The sequence below is a fragment of the Pogona vitticeps genome, chromosome 6 (genome assembly GCF_051106095.1).
Source record: "Pogona vitticeps strain Pit_001003342236 chromosome 6, PviZW2.1, whole genome shotgun sequence".
Lineage (NCBI taxonomy): Eukaryota > Metazoa > Chordata > Lepidosauria > Squamata > Agamidae > Pogona > Pogona vitticeps.
In genome coordinates, this window is record NC_135788.1 from 7622653 (window position 1) to 7641715 (window position 19063).

The following is a 19063-nucleotide window of genomic DNA, read 5'->3' on the forward strand; positions in this document are numbered from 1 at the left end:
ATAGTGTATGCGTGTTCGTGTGTTTTAAAATAAAACAGCACACACATACACTTTTCCTTTTCTGAGCTGAACGATAAACACTGTGAGAAAAGCAAACCCTGGTGAAACCCTATGTCCTTCGACGCTTCTCTCAAAGTTCAGAAACCTGACGAGCACAGTCTCCTATGACGCCAGCCATGTACGGCCGCAGGCCTCACAACGGCCGTTGCTAAGCAGCCAACGATTTCTCGCACACACAAACACCGCGCCCCCTCCCGCCCCGCCACAGCCTGTGAGGAGATCCCAAAGGTCTAGGAAGCTGCGTCCCGTCCCAAAATGGCCGCCGGGAGGGGGGGCACCGTCGCTTATGGGAAGTGTAGGAAAAGAGTCACGTGGTGTATGTGCCTAGCGGGAGGGGGGAGAGAGAGAGAAAGAGAGAGAGAAGAGGGTTTAAAAAAATAATAATAACCGCAGCGTGGGTTTAGCGCAGGCGCGTGACGGTCCTCGCTGTCAGCGCCAGGGCCCCCCCCCCCGCACGTTGCGGCGGTGGCGGTAGAGGGAGCGTCCGGGGAGGGTGGGGGAGCTTCCCTGGCAGGGAGGCGGTCCCGAAGCGGGGGGGGGGGCGGTTCCCTCCTCCCCGCCCGCGAGCCCCAGAACATGGCGAGCCCCATGCCCCCGTGCGTCGTCGACGGCGGCACCGGGTGAGTGACGGCGGGGTGGGGTCGGGGTGGGGGCTCCATGCTTTGCGCGCCGCCCCCCCCTTGACCAGTTCCTCCTGGGCCCCCTCCCTCGGCTCCTCTCCTCTTGTCCGCCCCCCCCCCCCGCCGGTAAATAAAGACCTTGTCCTTTTTTAGGGGGCGAAGCGGGAGGTGGTGGGGATGGACCCCCCCTCCAGAAGGACCCGTCCCCTCCCCGACCTGCTCCGCTGCCCCCCATTCCCTCCCGCCCTCCCTTTCGCCCCCCTTTCGCGCGCCCCCCTTTCTTGCCACCATCTCTCTGGGTTTCAGGGTTGAGACTCGCCTCCTCAGGGAAAACTTTGCTCACAGCAATTCCTGTTATCTGTGGAGTCCCCAGCCCCTCTTCCTAGCGAGGGTATTTTTGTTTTTAAATCTGGATCAGTTTTCCTCATGGTTTTGAGATGCCGTCAGCTTGGCTGCCTGCCAACCCCCCCCCCCCCCCCCGCCTGCCATTCCAACAGGGTCACCTCTTTAAAATTATCCCCTTGATAAGATTTCTTCAGCACTATCATTTCGTGGAGTCTCCTGGCATCAGCTGCCACACCAAGCCACTCGGTGTCCTTCTCCAGCTCACATATTTTATCAGGCTTCTTACCTTTTTAACTTTACCTCCAGCCTTATATTTCACATATTCTGAAGTTAGTGACGTGACCCTTATATATATATGTATATATGTATATGTATATATGTATATGTGTATATGTATATGTATATGTATGTATATGTATATATAACATATTCTGAAGTTAGTGACGTAACCCTAACCCTAACCCTCTATATATCTATCTTTCCTGTCTGTAACCCTAACCCTAACCCTCTATATATCTATCTTTCCTGTCTTTGTCAACTTGTAGGGATGTGTTTTCCTGGCCATCTGTGTATCAGTTCTGTAAGGATCAAATAGAGACAAATGAGTTTATTGTAGGAATTAGGAATTGATTTTTTTTAACCAGTAATGCTGTTATTTCTCATGTTTCCTCCTCACTCTTAATTGAGCAAATGACTGGGTTACAGTGCAATTTCACTTTAGAATCCATTTCTTAAAGTGCAATAAAAAACTGTCTGTCTCTGATCATTTCCCTTTTTTTTTCTTAGGGGAAAGAACTGGAAGTTATAGAAACTTTTGGTTATAAAAGTTAACCGCCCTGAGTAGACGTTGTCTAGAGGGGTGGGGTAAAATCAAATAAATAAATAAATAAATAAATAAATAAATAAATAAATAAATAAATAAATAAATAAATAAATAAATAAATAAATAAATAAATAAATAAATAAATAAAACCTCATGCCAATATCATGCTTCAAAATTGGTGGGCAAATAATTGTGTTTTAATCTGGCACAGAATCAGTGCTGGTTGAACTTCACTAGGGAAGGCATTACAGAGTAGACACTACCTCTCAGAAGGACTTCTGACCATCTGTGTGTACATGTATAAGTGTTGATGTGTACTTCAAGTTATGTAGCCTGTGATATGAATCTGCCAGCATTCTGAGAATACAATTTTCACATGAAAGGGGGAAAAGATCCAGCTTTTAACTCATGAAGTTTCAAAGATAAATCTGTGAGAATAGCAGTATTAGATGGGGTGGGAATTAATATACAGAATACATTTGATATAGATTGACCTAGTCACATACACTTAGATCCCATTGGAATCCAGAACTGTTTTAGTTAACTGCTCAGTTTTGCCATTTACAATCTCTTTTTCTGTCTCAGATTTCATGGGCACAACTAGAATAGTGTTACTGCATTTTCTTACCTTGTCTGATCATTGTTACAGTGCTTTTAACATCTCCGTGCACAAATTACATGGCTAAACTGTTTTGCCTCCAATTTGAGTTTCCTAAATTTCCCTCTCCTCTTACAAGTTTCCCTGGTGATTAATTACATGCTGACCCTGGTCTCACATTGGATAAGGTGATCTGTTTTAAAACTGTTTGTGATAACATGTGTCTCTGGTGTTAAAGCACCGTATGTAGCATTTCATACCAAATGGAACTTATAACTTACAACTGCCCAGAGTAGACACGTTCTAGATGGGCAGTATATAAATCTAATATAAATAAATAAATAAATAAATAACATTAATGAGATGCTTTGTTTTGTTGTTTAGCAAAGTAAGGTAATCTTGAAGGTGAGCAATCTAAGTCTGTATTTTTTTTATCATGCTCCATTTGTGATTAAAGTTCTACTCCTAAGTATAAATACTTGGGAGCACATTTTTTCTACTCAGCAGGAGCTACTTCTTCATAAATGCATTTAGAACTATGCTATAATTATTACAGTACTGTATATGCGAGTGAAATGAAATCCTGTACACCAACCAAAGTTGTTCACTCTGGTGGCCAAGCCCAAAGAGAGAAGTTATATCAGTCTGATTTCCTGCAAAATACAGTGGGGTCTTGACTTGAGAACTTAATCCGTATTGGAAGGCGGTTCTTAAGTCAAAAGGTTCTCAGGTCAAATCTGCATTTCCCATAGGAATGCATTGAAAACCATTTGATCCGTATCTGCTCTTTTCCGTCCATAGAAACTAATGGGAAGCTGCTATTCCGCCTTCAACCACTAGAGGGGGATATTTTGTTTCTTTTTTTTTCTCAGGTCAAGAAAGGTTCAGGGAAGGCAGGGAAAATACAGTCCAGGCAGTCCCAGGCAGTCTGAAGACTGTCTCCCAATCCACTCTCTAAACACTGGGAGGAGCGAGGAAGCAGACAGGCACCCTTTTCACTGGCCAACAGTTAACTGAAAGTTCAAATTTTGCACTTTCCCTGCCTCCCACGTGGTTTTTTTTCCAGTTCTTAACTCAAATCTAAGTATGTAAGTCAAGTCAATATTTTCCTATGAGAGTGGTTCTTAAGTCAAAATGTTCTTAACTCGAGCCGTTCTTAAGTGAAGACCCCACTGTACTAAAAAATCTTTAAGTCTTGCATGGAAAATTTGTGTCACATACAAGAGTTCTTAATTTAGGATAGAATGTAGAAGAGAGATACAATGTAAGCTTTCTCCGTTTACAGATTTTATGTTTCTGTTGCACAGTTTTTCAACAAGGCACCAACTTAAGCTTTACAATGGTGCCTCGCAAGACGAACACCTCGCGGGATGAAAAACCCACAAGACGATTGGTTTTTGCGATCACTATGGTGCCTCACAAGACGGCTTCTTCTATGGCCGTCCTCCCCCGAGACCGATGCTTCGCAAGACGAAAAAATTTCATTCGTCTTGCGAGGTTCCCATAGGAATGCATTTCAATGCATTCCTATGGGAAGCCACTTTTCGCAAGACAGCACTTCTCACTGAATGAATTAAATTTGTCTTGTGAGGCACCACTCTGTGTGTGTGTGTGTGTGTGTGTGTGTGTATGTGTGTGTGTATGTGTATGTGTATGTGTATGTATATATATATATATATATATATATATATATATATATATATATATATATATATATATATATATATATATATATATATATATATATATATATATATATATATATATATATATATATATATATATATATATATATATATATATATATATATATATGTATATATATATATATATATATATATATATGTATGTATGTATGTATGTATAAAATTCCCTCTGCTTTGTGATGGGTAGTTTTCATATCTGGGAGCCCTGATAATGTATTTATTTTATTTGGATAATGGTGGCGGTTCTTCCCTCAAACTGCCTCTTAAATCATACATTTATAGAAAACATAATTAGTACATTTATAGATATAGGTATCAATTCTGACCTCACAGACACTGTTCTTAGCACGTTTGTATGAAGTTTGTGTAGCTTGTCAAGGCTAACTATTGACATTTCTTGGTTACATGCCTGTGCAATCAAAATGAGCCCTGGCACATCATCAATTAGCTGCAATTAGCCACAGCAAATTATATAAACTTTATGTGAACACCCACAAGATTTCAACCGATGAATCCTATAAATCCAGTAAAATAGAAGGAAAAGATTTATTTGTTTGTTTGTTTGTTTGTTTGTTTGTTTGTTTGTTTATTAGATTTCTACCCCATCCCCCTAAAAAGCATCTACTTGGGTCGGCTACATTTTTATGGCAACATTCATATCTAACTCTTTGGCTATGCCCATGCATCCAAGAAAACTGTTTTTAGAGTGACCCTAACCTCAGAGAGTATGTTTTGTATACAGGAGTTTTCAAGTTGAATTCCTGGGATCTTTGGCTAGCAGGATCTCTGATATAGAAAATATACTCTCTGACCTTTGAAACGGTTGCTAATCAGTGTAGGGGATACTGAACTAGAGTGATCCATGATTTGCTAAGTGTCCTAGTTCTGCATATGAAGCTGGTGGTGCATTTTAGTAGTATCCAAATGTGTCTATTACGTTTATTTATTTAAACTCTTGATAGGCTGTGTTTTAGAGTCAAATTTCCTCAAATCAGCTCCCAGTATGTACTTTTACCACGTGTGATCAATTCAGTTTAAAACATCAAGAACACTATGGGCTGAATCTTGATTTTAATTCTATCAGAGTTGCCAGGATGTGGGCATACAAGGGTGGAAGCAGACTACACCAGACATATCTGGGTGAAAAAAGTCAAATCCAATCAAGTAGATCTGGTTGGTTCAAGATAAGACAGGTCCAGACAAGAGTGTTAGGCTAAAGTCTAACATACTCAATTAAAGATAATCAGACCAGGTTGAAGCAAGGCTACTGCTACTGAATCTTGGCAGCTTCACTTAAGATGTGATCAGAACTGTGGATAGCTCCTTTTGTGCTTGGTTAAAGATTCCCCAAAGAGGAAAAGCCTTCAGTGTAAAACAAAAAGCTGTGATTGAAACTATGCACGTAAGCAGACCGCATATCACTCCCTCCATCTTTATGATTGATGCATCCTTCTTATATCTTAATGTCCACCCCAAATAGACACAGCAGTACATTTGCACTAGCTTCACCAGTAGCACATCACTAGTGGTGTGAAAATACTGAAATGAAACCTAGGCTTTGATAGTGTCAATATCTAAAAATAGTGATAGAGTTTTGTATAGTTATTTATAGATGGAGGAGAGCTATCTAGTCTATATAGTCAAGAGTAGAACTCCTCTCTTGATTTGCATGAGGACTGTGAGCTAAATGTCTGTGTTTTGCTTTAAACATTGCTTTCTGTTTGGAGAATTTCCAAACTTTATGAAACATAGGAATATACAAATATAAATTGTGGGCTAATGAGATATGTCCTTAATAAACATCAAAAAGCAAGATAGTTTTTTTAAGGCACTGAAAAAATATAGTAAACAGTCAAGAACATTACAACTTTAAGAGTCATTGTACAGTATAAAGCAGACAGTCTTATTTCAAATAGTTTGTGTTACATACAGCACTGATGTTACCTGTCTGTCATGGGTTTGGAGGGAAAGTTCCATCCTATGGGGAGTGGAAGGCGGGACATCAGGAGGAGGGGCTGTACTGTATATAAATGTGGAGCGTGTGTGGTGAGAGAGAGACACTGAGAGACACTGGGATGTGACGAAGCAGCAGCTGGGAAGAAGAAGCTGTTGTGGGAGTCTGTGTGTCAGACAGGGTACTGCTGTGTGTCAGAGTACCAACCTGATAGGTTCAGGTGTCTGTTGGGTAGCCAGAACTGATAGGTTCAGGGTCTGTGCTTCAAGATAAGGGTTCTGGGTGAACCAAACTGTATGCTTGTATAAGTGAGAATAAGCCACGTTACTTTATCTTATTCACCTGATTGTTTATTTTTCCCTGTGTGTATTTAAAATAAACCTTATTCCTTATTTGTTTAAAAATCCATCCCTGGTCTGTGTGACTTCTTAAAGGGAATGGTTGGTGGCAGCTTAGTGTAACTGTGTGACATATCCCAGTAGGTCTGGGTTTGTCACATTGATTGGTGTCCAGCGTGTGGGATACGACTGGTCCAGTTGTCCAGTGGTCCAGCAAAGCCTTGGCAAGTGTGCCCAGAGCAAGGGGGGTCTAGTCAGGGACAGTCTGAGGCGCGTAGGTAATCTTCTAGGTGTACCTCACGGGGAGGTGCGCTAGTGGAAGAACGTGCCAACTGGGGAGACTTAGATTAAGGTGCTCTGAGGCAGCCTAGTTTTGGCGGGAAAAAAGCTGAGGCAAAACTGCGTAGTAACAGTGAGCTAGCTTGCCAGCTGAGAGGCCCAGCAGAGGGGGGTAGGCTCTGACTCGATACTGTTGCAAGTTAGTGCTGAAGAACAGCAGCAATCTCTATAGGGAAAGCTGGTTCTGAGGCAAGAAGGAAAAAAGTGGTCGTTTTATTTTGAGGCTTGACTTTTTAAAGCAGCCTGTTCTGAGGGGGGATTATGCCCTTGACTCGAAGCCAGATGGCCGAAATGAGTGAAGTGAAAGACCCCCAGATTGACCAAGGTTCTGAGGATGAATTTGGCTCAGTGCAGGGTGACAGCACAGGAGAGCAGAACCCAGAACTTAGAAAATTGCTCATAGCCCAACAGCATGAACTGAGGATGAGGCAATTTGAAATGGAGGAAAGGGAAAGAGAAGAAAGGGAAAGAGAGAAACAGCGGCAATTTGAATTAGAGAGAGGGAGAGAGAAAATGGCGTTTGAATTAAAAAAATTGGAACTGATGAATCAGAACAATAATAATAATAGGGATTCTGAGGGAGGCCAACTGTCTAAAGCTGACCTGAAGAAATTCCCTGTGTACCACAAGGGAGATTGTCCTGAGGTGTTCTTTTCCTTAGTGGAAAGAGCGTTTGTGGACTTCTCAGTGAGGGAAACTGAGAAGATGACCATCATGCGATCTTTAATCAGTGGTAGCCTGGCTGAGGTTTATGCCGAGATGCCTGAGGAACTGATGAAAGATTTCGCAGAGTTTAAAAAACTGGTGTTTGCCAGACATGGGATAAATGCGGAGCAGCTGAGACAAAGATTCAGGTCCCTCACCAAGAAACCAGAACAGACTTTTACCCAAGTGGGGGCCCAATTGGTGAGGCTGCTTGGGAAATGGCTGTCTCAGGAGGGGACAGAGACCTATGAGCAGCTTAAAGACTTGATAGCACTGGAACAGTTCTATTCAGTCCTGCATGGGGAATTGAAATTCCAGGTGAGGGAAAGGAAACCGAAATCGGTGGCAGCAGCCGCAGAGATCGCAGATTTTATTTCCCAAATAAGAAAGCCCTTGGGTGAGGGGAAATCTGTAGGTAAACCCAAAGAAACCTACAGCAAGTACTCTCAGGGACCAGGGAGAAGCCAGCAAGGGGGAGGGGCCCATGGTGAAGGGAAGCCCTCAGACATGAAACTAAGACCTCAGATTTTGGAGGGAAAACCAAAACAAGATGAGAGAGAATCAAAATACACCAGAAAATGTTATTTCTGTCAGGGAAAGGGTCATCTAATCTCAGAGTGTGAGAAATTAAAGCAGCTAAAAGGAATGGTGCCTCAGGATTCTAGTGGGACCAAGCCAAAAGCTGTGTTCTGTGTCCAGAAAGAGCAAGGCTCAGTGTCACTGAGGGAGCCGGTTGCCATGGCTACTCAGTCTGAAACAGCTATCTCTGCTGATCAGGCTGAGGAAAATGGTCCTCTTGTGGAAGTAAAGCGCTGCTTGCTGGTGAAAACAGATTCTCAGTTGTTTGAGACAGCTGGGGTGGACGTAGGAATACTTGACCGTCAGTATAGGGGGCTGCGGGACACTTGTTCCCAGGTAACCCTGTGCCATCCAGATATTATTCCTAGGGAGTTTATAATCCCAAATGAGAGCATGAAGGTGGCAGGGATTGAGGGGCAGGTAATCTCTCTGCCAGTAGCAGAGGTACCTGTCAACTTCCAAGGCTGGAGGGGAGTGTGGCGGCTAGCAATTTCATCGACTCTGCCAGCAGCCGTGCTCGTGGGAAATGACCTGGCTGAACATGTGAAACGGGTGCTAGTGATTACACGCTCACAAGCCACCACAGGGACAGTTCAGGGGGGTAATGATGAGCCAGAGACGGAAGCAGAGGGGAGTTCAGAAGCTGTGGTGGAAACCTTAACCACAGACAGCAGATTTGGACAGGAGCAAAAGGCAGACGCCACTCTCCAAAAGTGTTTTGAACAGGTGACTGACGCACAGCTAACACCTGAAACCCCAGTGAGATTTCTGGAGGAAAAGGGGATTTTATATAGAGAAACCCTGAGGAATATCTCAAAAGGGGGAGATGGGATCAGAAGTCAGCTGGTGGTACCTGAAAAGTATCGCCCCATGATCTTACAAAGGGGTCACTCTGACATGTTTGCTGCACACTTAGGGGTGAAAGGGCCCCTTGATTTGATCAAACAAAATTGGGAGCAGATCACCCAGGATGACCCACAAGACGTTGTGACATACATAGACACCTTGATGAATGACCTAAGGAGAAATTTAGAGCTGGCAGCAGAAAACCTGCAAGCTCAGAAGGTCAGACAGAAAACATGGTATGACCACAAAGCTAGAGAGAGGCACTTTGACCCAGGGGAGGAAGTGCTTTGGCTTAGGCCCTGCAGAGAGAATAAACTGCAGCTCAAATGGGCAGGACCATATAGGGTCATTTCCAAGATGTCAGACCTGAACTACCTTATAGAGCAGGAGGAGAACCAAGCAAGGAGGGTGGTTCATGTGAATGCCCTAAAACCCTACTACAGAGGGGAACAGAGGGTTTTATTCGCGATAAAAGCAGCTGAGAGTGAGGAAGCGGAATTACCCTTCTGGGAGGGTAGAGGGGAAGTAAAATACAACCCAGAGGAGGTAAAGATCAGTCCTGCACTCACCCAAGACCAGCAGCAAGAACTAAAAATGCTGCTTAGCAAATATCAACAGGTGTTTTCCAACAAGCCGGGGATAGTGAAGGGAGTGATGCATCGGATCCACACAGGGGATGCACCCCCGCAGGCAGTATCCCCATACCGAGTAACGGGACCCTATAGGGACAAGGTGCGGAAGGAGCTGGACGAGATGCTGAGGGAGAACATAATCGTCCCCTCTTCTAGTCCTTGGTCCTCTCCGATAGTCCTTGTGGACAAGCCTGATGGGAGCATTAGGTTTTGTGTTGATTACAGGAAATTAAACCGTGTAACCACTCCTGATGCCTACCCAATGCCCAGGCTAGACAACCTGATTGAAACCATAGGGGGTTGTCGGTTCATCTCATCATTGGACCTGGTAAAGGGATATTGGCAATTAAGAATTGATCCCAGGGATCAAGAAAAGACTGCCTTTTGCAGCCCTTTTGGTCTCTATGAGTTTCGAGTCCTGAGCTTTGGTCTCAGAAATGCACCAGCCACATTCCAAAGGCTGATGGACCAGACCTTGGCAGGGCTCAGTGACTTTACAGTGGCCTACATTGACGACATAGGGATCTTCAGTAATACCTGGGAAGATCACCTGTTACACCTGGAGTTAGTGCTGCAGAGGTTAAGTGCAGCAGGGCTAACGGTAAAGGCCAGCAAGTGTCAGCTGGGTAGCCCAGAAATAAAATACTTGGGTCACATGGTAGGGGGAGGAGTGATAAAACCCCTGGAGGCCAAAATAGAAGCTGTTCGTGATTGGCCCAGACCCAACACCAAGAAAAAAGTCAAATCATTTCTTGGGTTGGTGGGCTACTACAGAAAGTTCATCCCGAGGTTTAGCGAGATTGCGGCTCCGCTGACCGATCTGACGAGGAAGAAGGCTGATGACCGCATCCCGTGGACCAGCGACTGTGAGGCGGCGTTCCAGAGGTTGAAGGAGGCGCTAATCAACTATCCAGTCCTGCGTGCTCCAGACTTCGACCGGGAGTTCATCATCTACACCGATGCGTCTAACAGCGGGGTAGGAGCAGTTCTGTGCCAGGAGGATGAGAATGGTGACCAGCATCCAGTGTCCTACCTGAGTAGGAAACTTCAAAAAGGTGAGAGACATTTGGCAACCGTGGAGAAGGAGTGTTTGGCCATAGTCTACGCGATCCAGAAGGCCAAGCCTTACATCTGGGGAAGACATTTTATTCTGTGCACTGACCATTCACCATTGCAATGGTTAAAGACAATGAAAACCCACAATAGCAAACTTATGAGGTGGGCTTTAAACCTACAGGACTATGACTTTGAAGTGAAGGTGGTCAGAGGGTCAGTGAACTGTGTTGCTGACGCCTTATCAAGAAGACCTGAAGGATGAAGACGGCGAAAGAACATGGACTATGTGTATATAATGATGTCAAACAGTTAAATGTACCTGTTTTTTTGGAATTTGGTTTGTATGAATAAAGGTAAATTGATGTAATGTATATGGTAAATGTTTAAATGCCTAATTGAAATGTTTAACTTAGAATGTAAGTATAAGTAAGTATGATATGGTATGTATAACTGTTGTTGTGTATTTTATCCAGATTGTTTTTTTGGTGAAAAGCACGTTAGCTTTCCCCCTACAAAACAACTTATAAAGAGGGGAGGTGTTACATACAGCACTGATGTTACCTGTCTGTCATGGGTTTGGAGGGAAAGTTCCATCCTATGGGGAGTGGAAGGCGGGACATCAGGAGGAGGGGCTGTACTGTATATAAATGTGGAGCGTGTGTGGTGAGAGAGAGACACTGAGAGACACTGGGATGTGACGAAGCAGCAGCTGGGAAGAAGAAGCTGTTGTGGGAGTCTGTGTGTCAGACAGGGTACTGCTGTGTGTCAGAGTACCAACCTGATAGGTTCAGGTGTCTGTTGGGTAGCCAGAACTGATAGGTTCAGGGTCTGTGCTTCAAGATAAGGGTTCTGGGTGAACCAAACTGTATGCTTGTATAAGTGAGAATAAGCCACGTTACTTTATCTTATTCACCTGATTGTTTATTTTTCCCTGTGTGTATTTAAAATAAACCTTATTCTTTTTATTGTTTGAAAATCCATCCCTGGTCTGTGTGACTTCTTATAGGGAATGGTTGGTGGCAGCTTAGTTAACGTGTGGCAGATCCCAGTAGGTCTGGGTTTGTCACATTGTACTTAGACCGTTAAGAATACCAAACCCACTCACAAAGTTGAAGGAGCTGATATTTAAGCCTGTTTCTAAGAGGAATAGATTATATAGAAATTAATATATTCATATATCTGTCCCCTCTAATGTGTAGTCCGTTGAATCTGGGGATTTAGTGAGTCAACTCCTCTGCAAGTTCCATTGATTCTGTGAACCTAATCTATATTACGCTAGACTAAGTCACAACTGCTGCCCAGAATAGACCTTTGGTCTAGATGAGCGGGGTATAAATCTAAATCAATCAATCAATCAATCAATCAATCAATCAATCAATCAATCAATAAATAAATACTGTAAATAGAATCAATGGTACTCATGTAGTAGTTGACTTACTAAGTCCCCACGGATTCAATGAGTCTACTCTAGTGCGACTTACTATATGCTAAGCAACAAGATTTCCTCCAATACTGGATCCAGTAAGAACAAGAAAATCAGTTACAGTAATCAGAATTAAGCAGCACCATATTGTGTAGCAATCCAGTAATACTCTTCTGTATAAGAAAGCAATTTTAAACAATTGGATTTTCAGACTCAGTTTAAAGGCCTGTAAGTTTTACATAGTATACGTGCGAACTGAGACACGGTTCAACAGCAAAAGAGCCTTATCCTTTGTACCTGCCATCCTTATCTCTGTGAGCATCCCCCTCCCTGGCTGGTATGAGTGTGAAGGCTGTATCTTCTTTGCATGCTAATGAATGAATGAATGAATGAATGAATGAATGAATGAATGAATGAATGAATGAATGAATATGTGTTCTACCAACTGGCTGTGTTCTACCTCCCAGTCTTCTGTGTTTCCGTGTTGGTTGTCATGGAAGGGATTTATCCTTTCTTCCATTTATTTATTTATTTATTTATTTATTTATTTATTTATTTATTTATTTATTTATTTATTTAGTTATTTAGTTAGTTATTTAGTTAGTTAGTTAGTTAGTTAGTTAGTTAGTTAGTTAGTTAGTTAGTTAGTTAGTTAGTTATTCATTTCATGTCATGTCATGTCATGTCATGTCATTTTTATCCTGCCTATCTAGCCGAAGGCCACCCTGGGCAGTTTACAACATGTTCTGTATAAACAACACAATTAAAACAGAGGACAGAAAACAGAAATAAGAAAATGCAAATAGAGCAGTATTGTCAAAACCTAAAAATGCATTTGCAAAAAACATTCAGAAGTCTCACTGACTCCCATGGAACTCCTCACTTGCACATAATTCTTGATAACTTGCAGTTATGTTACTAGTTATGTTAGTAAATCAAAAGCTGGTGTGATCACCAGGTCTTCCGTAACTGACTTTTTTTTTGGTGTTTGTTTAACTCATCTGTTTGAACGCAGTTTTTCCTGCCTCTTGATATGCATTCTTTTGTTTTTCTCTTTTAGATATACAAAACTGGGGTATGCAGGGAATACAGAACCACAATTCATTATACCATCATGTAAGTACTTCTGACTATGTAGTGAAAAAACATGTTTTCTTGATAAAAATGGATTTCTTCTTGGCTGTGCCCAGATCACTTTTCTTCAGTTGATCACACTCACTCTCTATCTCTCTCTTTTTCTTCCTTGGAAGTAATATTTACTATACTAGCTTCCTTGGTTAGCTGGAGAGAAAGAGGTTTCTTTCCTTCTTGCCAGGACCGGCCCTCATTAAACCAGTTTCTGGTTGCTATGACAAGTTCTCTTTCCTTCCTATTGCCATTGTGTTGCTGCCAGCAGCCTTGCCTCAGCAAACAAGTGACTTCTTCTTTACCTGACACCATGGAGACGACTGGAATAATCTCATGGGAGCCTTCCGGTCAATTGAAATAGTGAACTGCAGATGCCACCTGGTTGTTGAATTGCCCATGTTTTGAACTGGCTTTTAATGAGATTGTTTCTTGTAATTTTTAAAATTTAGGCATTGCATTAAGAGAATCAGCAAAAATTGGTGACCAGGCACAGAGAAGGCTGACCCAGGGTGTTGATGATCTTGACTTTTTTATTGGAGATGAAGCCCTAGATAAACCTACCTATGCTACAAAGGTAAGTCCGGAGCAAAAACTGAAGATGAACTAGCAAATGTACACATCTCAGTTTTAAACAATCCAATGCATAATATATCTTTTATGAAGGCTTGGTTGCTAAATCCGTTACTATTGTGCAGAACTGAATGGGGTAATTCTACTGCTCTAATGTCTCTGCTTCTTGCAAAACAATCTCTCTTTTTCTTTTTTGCTGTTCCTTAGGCTGGGTTGAACTCCTTCCTACTAAGGCAGTGCCACCTCTCTTTATTCCAACTTTCCCTACCATCCATGACATCTTTAGCTCTAGTTAAAGTTCCTTCTAGTCCTTTGGACCAACACATTGTCCTTAATGACGATGGATACGAAACAAAAGCATTTGTCTAACCTTGCCTTTATTGATTTATTTTGAAGAACTGTTCTCAGCCCACAAAAGCTTCCAAAGCAATACACACCAGAAATGTAAAAATAAGAGAAGAGGTTTAAAAACCATTTTAAAAAGGTTTTTTTTTCTTCCAAATGTTGTCCTTCTTTGAAAATATATTAAGGACACTCTAAAAGCCAGCTTTAAAACTGATATTAAAACACCAAAGGCTGTCTGACACAATATGGTCTCATCTGTCGGCAGAAAAACTCATCAGGGATGGAAATACCTGAGTGGATTTGGGAGGGAGTTCCACAATCAGGAAATAGTGTATCTTGTTGTATGAAAAGCATTTTGCAGTGTATAAAGCATTGTCTGGAAAATTGGCAGCATCCCACATTAATTGCTATGTGGGCTGCTCCCAACTAAACAGATGCCAATGTCAGGTTTCTACCATCCATGAGCCTCATCTATAATCTCTTACTTTGTTGCCTTATGATACAGTAGGGGCCCCCTATCTGCTAGGAATTGGTTCCAGACCCCTTGTGGGTACTGAAAACCGTGGATAATATTTTGTTGTTGTTGTTTAGTCGTTAAGTTGTGTCCAACTCTTCGTGACCTCATGAGATGACCAAAGTACTGGACCCTCAGCATCAGGACCTGTCCTCCCAGTGAGCACTGAGGGTTGATTTCCTTCAGAATTGATAGTTTTGTTCTCTTTGCAGTCCAGGGGACTCTCAAGAGTTTCCTCCAGCAGCACAATTCAAAAGCATCAATTCTTCGGCGGTCAGCCTTCTTTGTGGTCCAGCTCTCACTTCCATACATCGCTACTGGAAAAACCATAGCTTTGACCTTTGTCGGCAAAGGTGATGTCTCTGCTTTTTAAGATGCTGTCTAGGTTTGTCATCGCTTTCCTCCCAAGGAGCAGTCATCCTTTAATTTCGTGGCTGCTGTCACCACCTGCAGTGATCATGGAGCCCAAGAGGGTAAAATCTGTCACTGCCTCCATATATTCCCCTTCTGTTTGCCAGGAGGTGATGGGACCAGTGGCCATGATCTTAGTTTTTTTTGACGTTGAGCTTCAGACCATTTTTTGCGCTCTCCTCTTTCACCCTCATTAAGAGGTTCTTTAAGTCCTCCTCACTTTCTGCCATCAGAGTGGCATCATCTGCATTTCTGAGGTTGTTGATATTTCTTCCGGCAATTTTAATTTCGGTTGGGATTCCTCCAGTCCAGCCTTTTGCATGATGTAGTCTGCCTATATGTTAAATAAGCTGGGAGACAATATACAGCCTTGTCGTACTCCTTTCTCAATTTTGAACCAATCAGTTGTTCCATATCCAGTTCTGTTGCTTCCTGTCCCACATATAGATTTCTCAGGAGATAGATAAGGTGGTCAGGCACTCCCATTTCTTTAAGAACTTGCCATAGTTTGCTGTGGTCCACACAGTCAAAGGCTTTTGCGTAGTTAATAAAGCAGAAGTAGATGTTTTTCTGGAACTCTCTGGCTTTCTCCATAACCCAGTGCATGTTAGCAATTTGGTCTTGAGTTCCTCTGCCCCTTCGAAATCCTGCTTGTACTTCTGGGAATTCTCGGCCCACATACTGCTGAAGCCTACCTTGTAGGATTTTGAACATAACCTTGCTAACGTGTGAGATGAGTGTATGAGTGTATGAGAAGGTATTTGATACCTTCTCGCTAAAGATAGGAGTACTCTTTTCTTTTCACATTGCGATTCACCCTAAAATCCAGTACTGTAGCAGGTGCAGCTATTGGCAAATAGCCTTCTCTTTGGTACGCCCACCTCTTCTCCCTTCCTCATCCTGGCACTGCCCTCCCCTGGCGGTGGTACACACCATGGATATACACCCTCTCTAAAAGTAGTTAATAGACCCCTTCCCTCCAGTTGAGCCTCTTTTCAGTTTATTGACTAAATGTAATTCCTTGGAACTATGCAGTTGGTGCTTCCTGTAATGAGTATAGATTCCAGAACTATCCCCGGTCTCAGATTTTGGCATGTTGTTGGAACGTGGGACACATTTAAACCTGGTAGCAGTGTTCCACTAATTTGCTTGGATTTATGCATCAGATATGACGCGTGTGTTCTGTTGCCCGATAGAACTCTGATTTGTGCCCTGGGATTGCATGCTGCATTCTCTCATACTGAACCCAACGGGGAAGGGCTTTGTTCATGATGAGCCTCTTGTGCACAGTGTCCGCTCCATATGGACAACATTACCCATTGGAGTGGGAGAATAGCAATCTGCTTGTTTTATGCAAACATGACATGCCCATTCATCTGTGTGATGCTATGCTTCCACTCACCTTTTCTTTAGTGGCCTGTACGACATGGTATTGTGGAGGACTGGGATCTTATGGAAAGGTTCATGGAGCAGGTTATTTTTAAATATCTTCGGGCTGAACCAGAAGATCACTACTTCTTAATGGTAAGGCAAACAGGTGAAAGTTATGCCGTTCTTAGCATTGAGTCAGGGGACTGTTTTCATTTTGTAGGTTGGATTGCCTGCTGGGAGCTGTCCTTTAGACCAGAGGATTTTAGGGGTGGAGGGGTAGAACTCCACCATTTCCCTACTGTCCCCAGACACCCATGTCTATTTCCCGTTTCTCTATGCAGAGAGGCACGGAGTCCCATCCGTCTGTCTCTAAGGAGAAAGTTATTCCATGCTCCTGCCCTCTATCTAGTTGGATAGAGCAAGTCACAAAAAAGGGTATATCCAGGAATCCCCTCTCATCCATTCTTCCTCCCCATGGAAATGTAACTACTAGGAGAAATTACCTTCCGAACAGAGAGGAAGACTTTTGGACTACCTATTGCCACAGTTCCTCCTACCATATTTCATAGCCTTATGATAGTTTCAGACGATTTTGAACTTACTGAGATTTATCAAATTGACCAATCTTATCTTGTTGACTGATGTCTTTGTTTGATGTCTTTTTCACTGCGTGCACATGTCATAGTGTTTCCACTTACACTATCTTAGTTTTACACCTAACAAAATACTACGTAGAAGAAGCCCTCTGAAAGCTTTTTTATTGCGTTAAGTTTTCATTCATTTGTATTACTGGGGGCATAATTTATAAAATCACATGAGAACTGTATTCTAATAAATTTCTTTGGGATGCTGCCTAGCTTGAGTGCTTTTAATAATAATAATGAAAAGCTCTGGGTAGCTTGATTAGATTACAGATGCTGCTTGATATAATTGGCTGATTTTTACCTAAACAAAGGACAGCATTACAGCAAAATGAGAAAAAAATGTCGCTTAGCAATATGCTGTTTTAGCAGCTATGGGCACAATTATGTATTGCCTTTTGTGGTAGCTTTTTAATGCAGATAACATTAAATTGCTTTAATGCAAGCTATTTTCTGAAGGTTCCATCAGTTATTTTTTAAATGTTTATGTAAAGAGTATGCACAATACAGTCAACTCTGCTTATTAATATTACTTTTTTCCCCGAAAAAAAGAGGCATGCATATGGATAACCTGGGAACTGAATTAGCTCGACTTCTAGGCTTCTAAATGGTTGCCCTTTATTCTGCTTCTGTACTTCCCTGCCTGCCTTTCTCTTTTTCTAAATGGAATGGATTTGTTAGTAGTGCACCTGGTCTGCTACTATTTCAAGCTTTGCACACTTGAAATCAGTCCAGGATTTGTGCTGTTAGGGCAGACTTCCATGTAGGCCGTCACACATACTTTCGAACAGGGACTGAGTTTTCCTGGTTTTCAGCCAGGAAAAGAATGTTTGTTTTATTTTAATTTTTCATGTCTATGCCATCTTTATCCCAATGAAATGACACAATATGAGGCTCACAAATTATTAAAAAAGAAACCAGCTGAATACACAATAAACTATTACATTAAAAAATTAGGCATGTAATAGAATTAAAACAATTGGTTAAACACAGTGGAAAACTATTTAAAAACACTTCAAAACATAAATAAAATAATGCAAATGTTCTTAACCCAAGATCAAAACTCTCCGCTGCCCAATTAGTTGTTAAAAGCTTGTCTGAAAAGGATGGTTTTCATCTGTCACCAGAAAGTCCAGAAAGAGGGTGCTACCCTAGCTTTCTGAGCCAAAAGAGTTTGCTCAAGACCTCTAATCTCTAAAATAGCTTTATCAATGATCAATTACCAAATAAAGTCTCAATCCCAAATTTACAGGGGACTCTTTGAAAAATTTATTCTGAGTAGAGATGGGCAGTGTCTTGATTCCCACGTGGCCCGTTTGTCTCACTAGACTAAAAAAAAGCTCACACTATGTGTCTTTCAGCTGCCACCAGCTGATTACATCAACATTACCTATTATTAATAACTGAGGCCCAGGCGATAGGTCATTTTAAAAGAACCAAATAGAAATTGTTTATTGATACAGATGTCGACAGAACAAGCAATGTTGTTAACTCTTTAACAAACATTCTTCTTTATCCACTCTCAACCACCACTCTCCCGCCCAAACTCCAAAACTTACAATCTCTTCACCTCTAACTCCCTATCTAACACTCTAAATAAAACTTCCCCTCCTCCTGCCGAGTCTCTTATATCTTGTGACTCCTCCCCTCCAGCACACCCATTGGTCTATGTAGATAGCATGTGAATATTCATGACCTGGGCAGACGCCACAGGCAGGAAGCATGATAAAGCGCTTTGTACAAAGCTGTCCGTGCAGCACCCCAGATGCTGCTCTGGACTGTCTCCCTCACTATTCTTCGCACACTGCCAGGGTCCAACCCCACCTCCTCTGGCAGCCAACCACTCCAACAAGGGGGCGGGATGAGGATTTCTTCTGATGAGTGGTCAGCTGCTGGAGGAGGCACCACCGGAGAAGGACCCCGGCAGTGTGCGAAGACCGGTGGGTGGGCCAGCCCGCTGGGGTGGGTGGGAGGTGGCCCAGAGCGGCACCTAGGGTGCTGTGCTGACAGCTTTGTGTGAAGCACTTCGTTGTGTTTTGTGCCCATCTCCAATTCTGAG

At 42.5% G+C, this 19063-nt stretch overlaps 1 protein-coding gene across 2 annotated transcripts in view; it reads left to right on the plus strand.

The window, feature by feature from the left end:
- Positions 1–512: 512 nt before the first annotated feature.
- Positions 513–19063, plus strand: part of ACTR3B (actin related protein 3B) — a 34181-nt gene continuing 15630 nt past the window's right edge. Inside the window, exons 1-4 of one of the 2 annotated variants that reach the window (XM_073002874.2) lie at positions 513–680; positions 13085–13140; positions 13602–13726; positions 16406–16516. In XM_073002874.2, the coding sequence (XP_072858975.2) occupies positions 637–680; positions 13085–13140; positions 13602–13726; positions 16406–16516 (336 nt within the window). In that variant the 5' untranslated portion in view covers positions 513–636. The remainder of the gene's footprint in view (positions 681–13084; positions 13141–13601; positions 13727–16405; positions 16517–19063) is intronic. The other variant, XM_073002873.2, reaches the window with a different exon arrangement.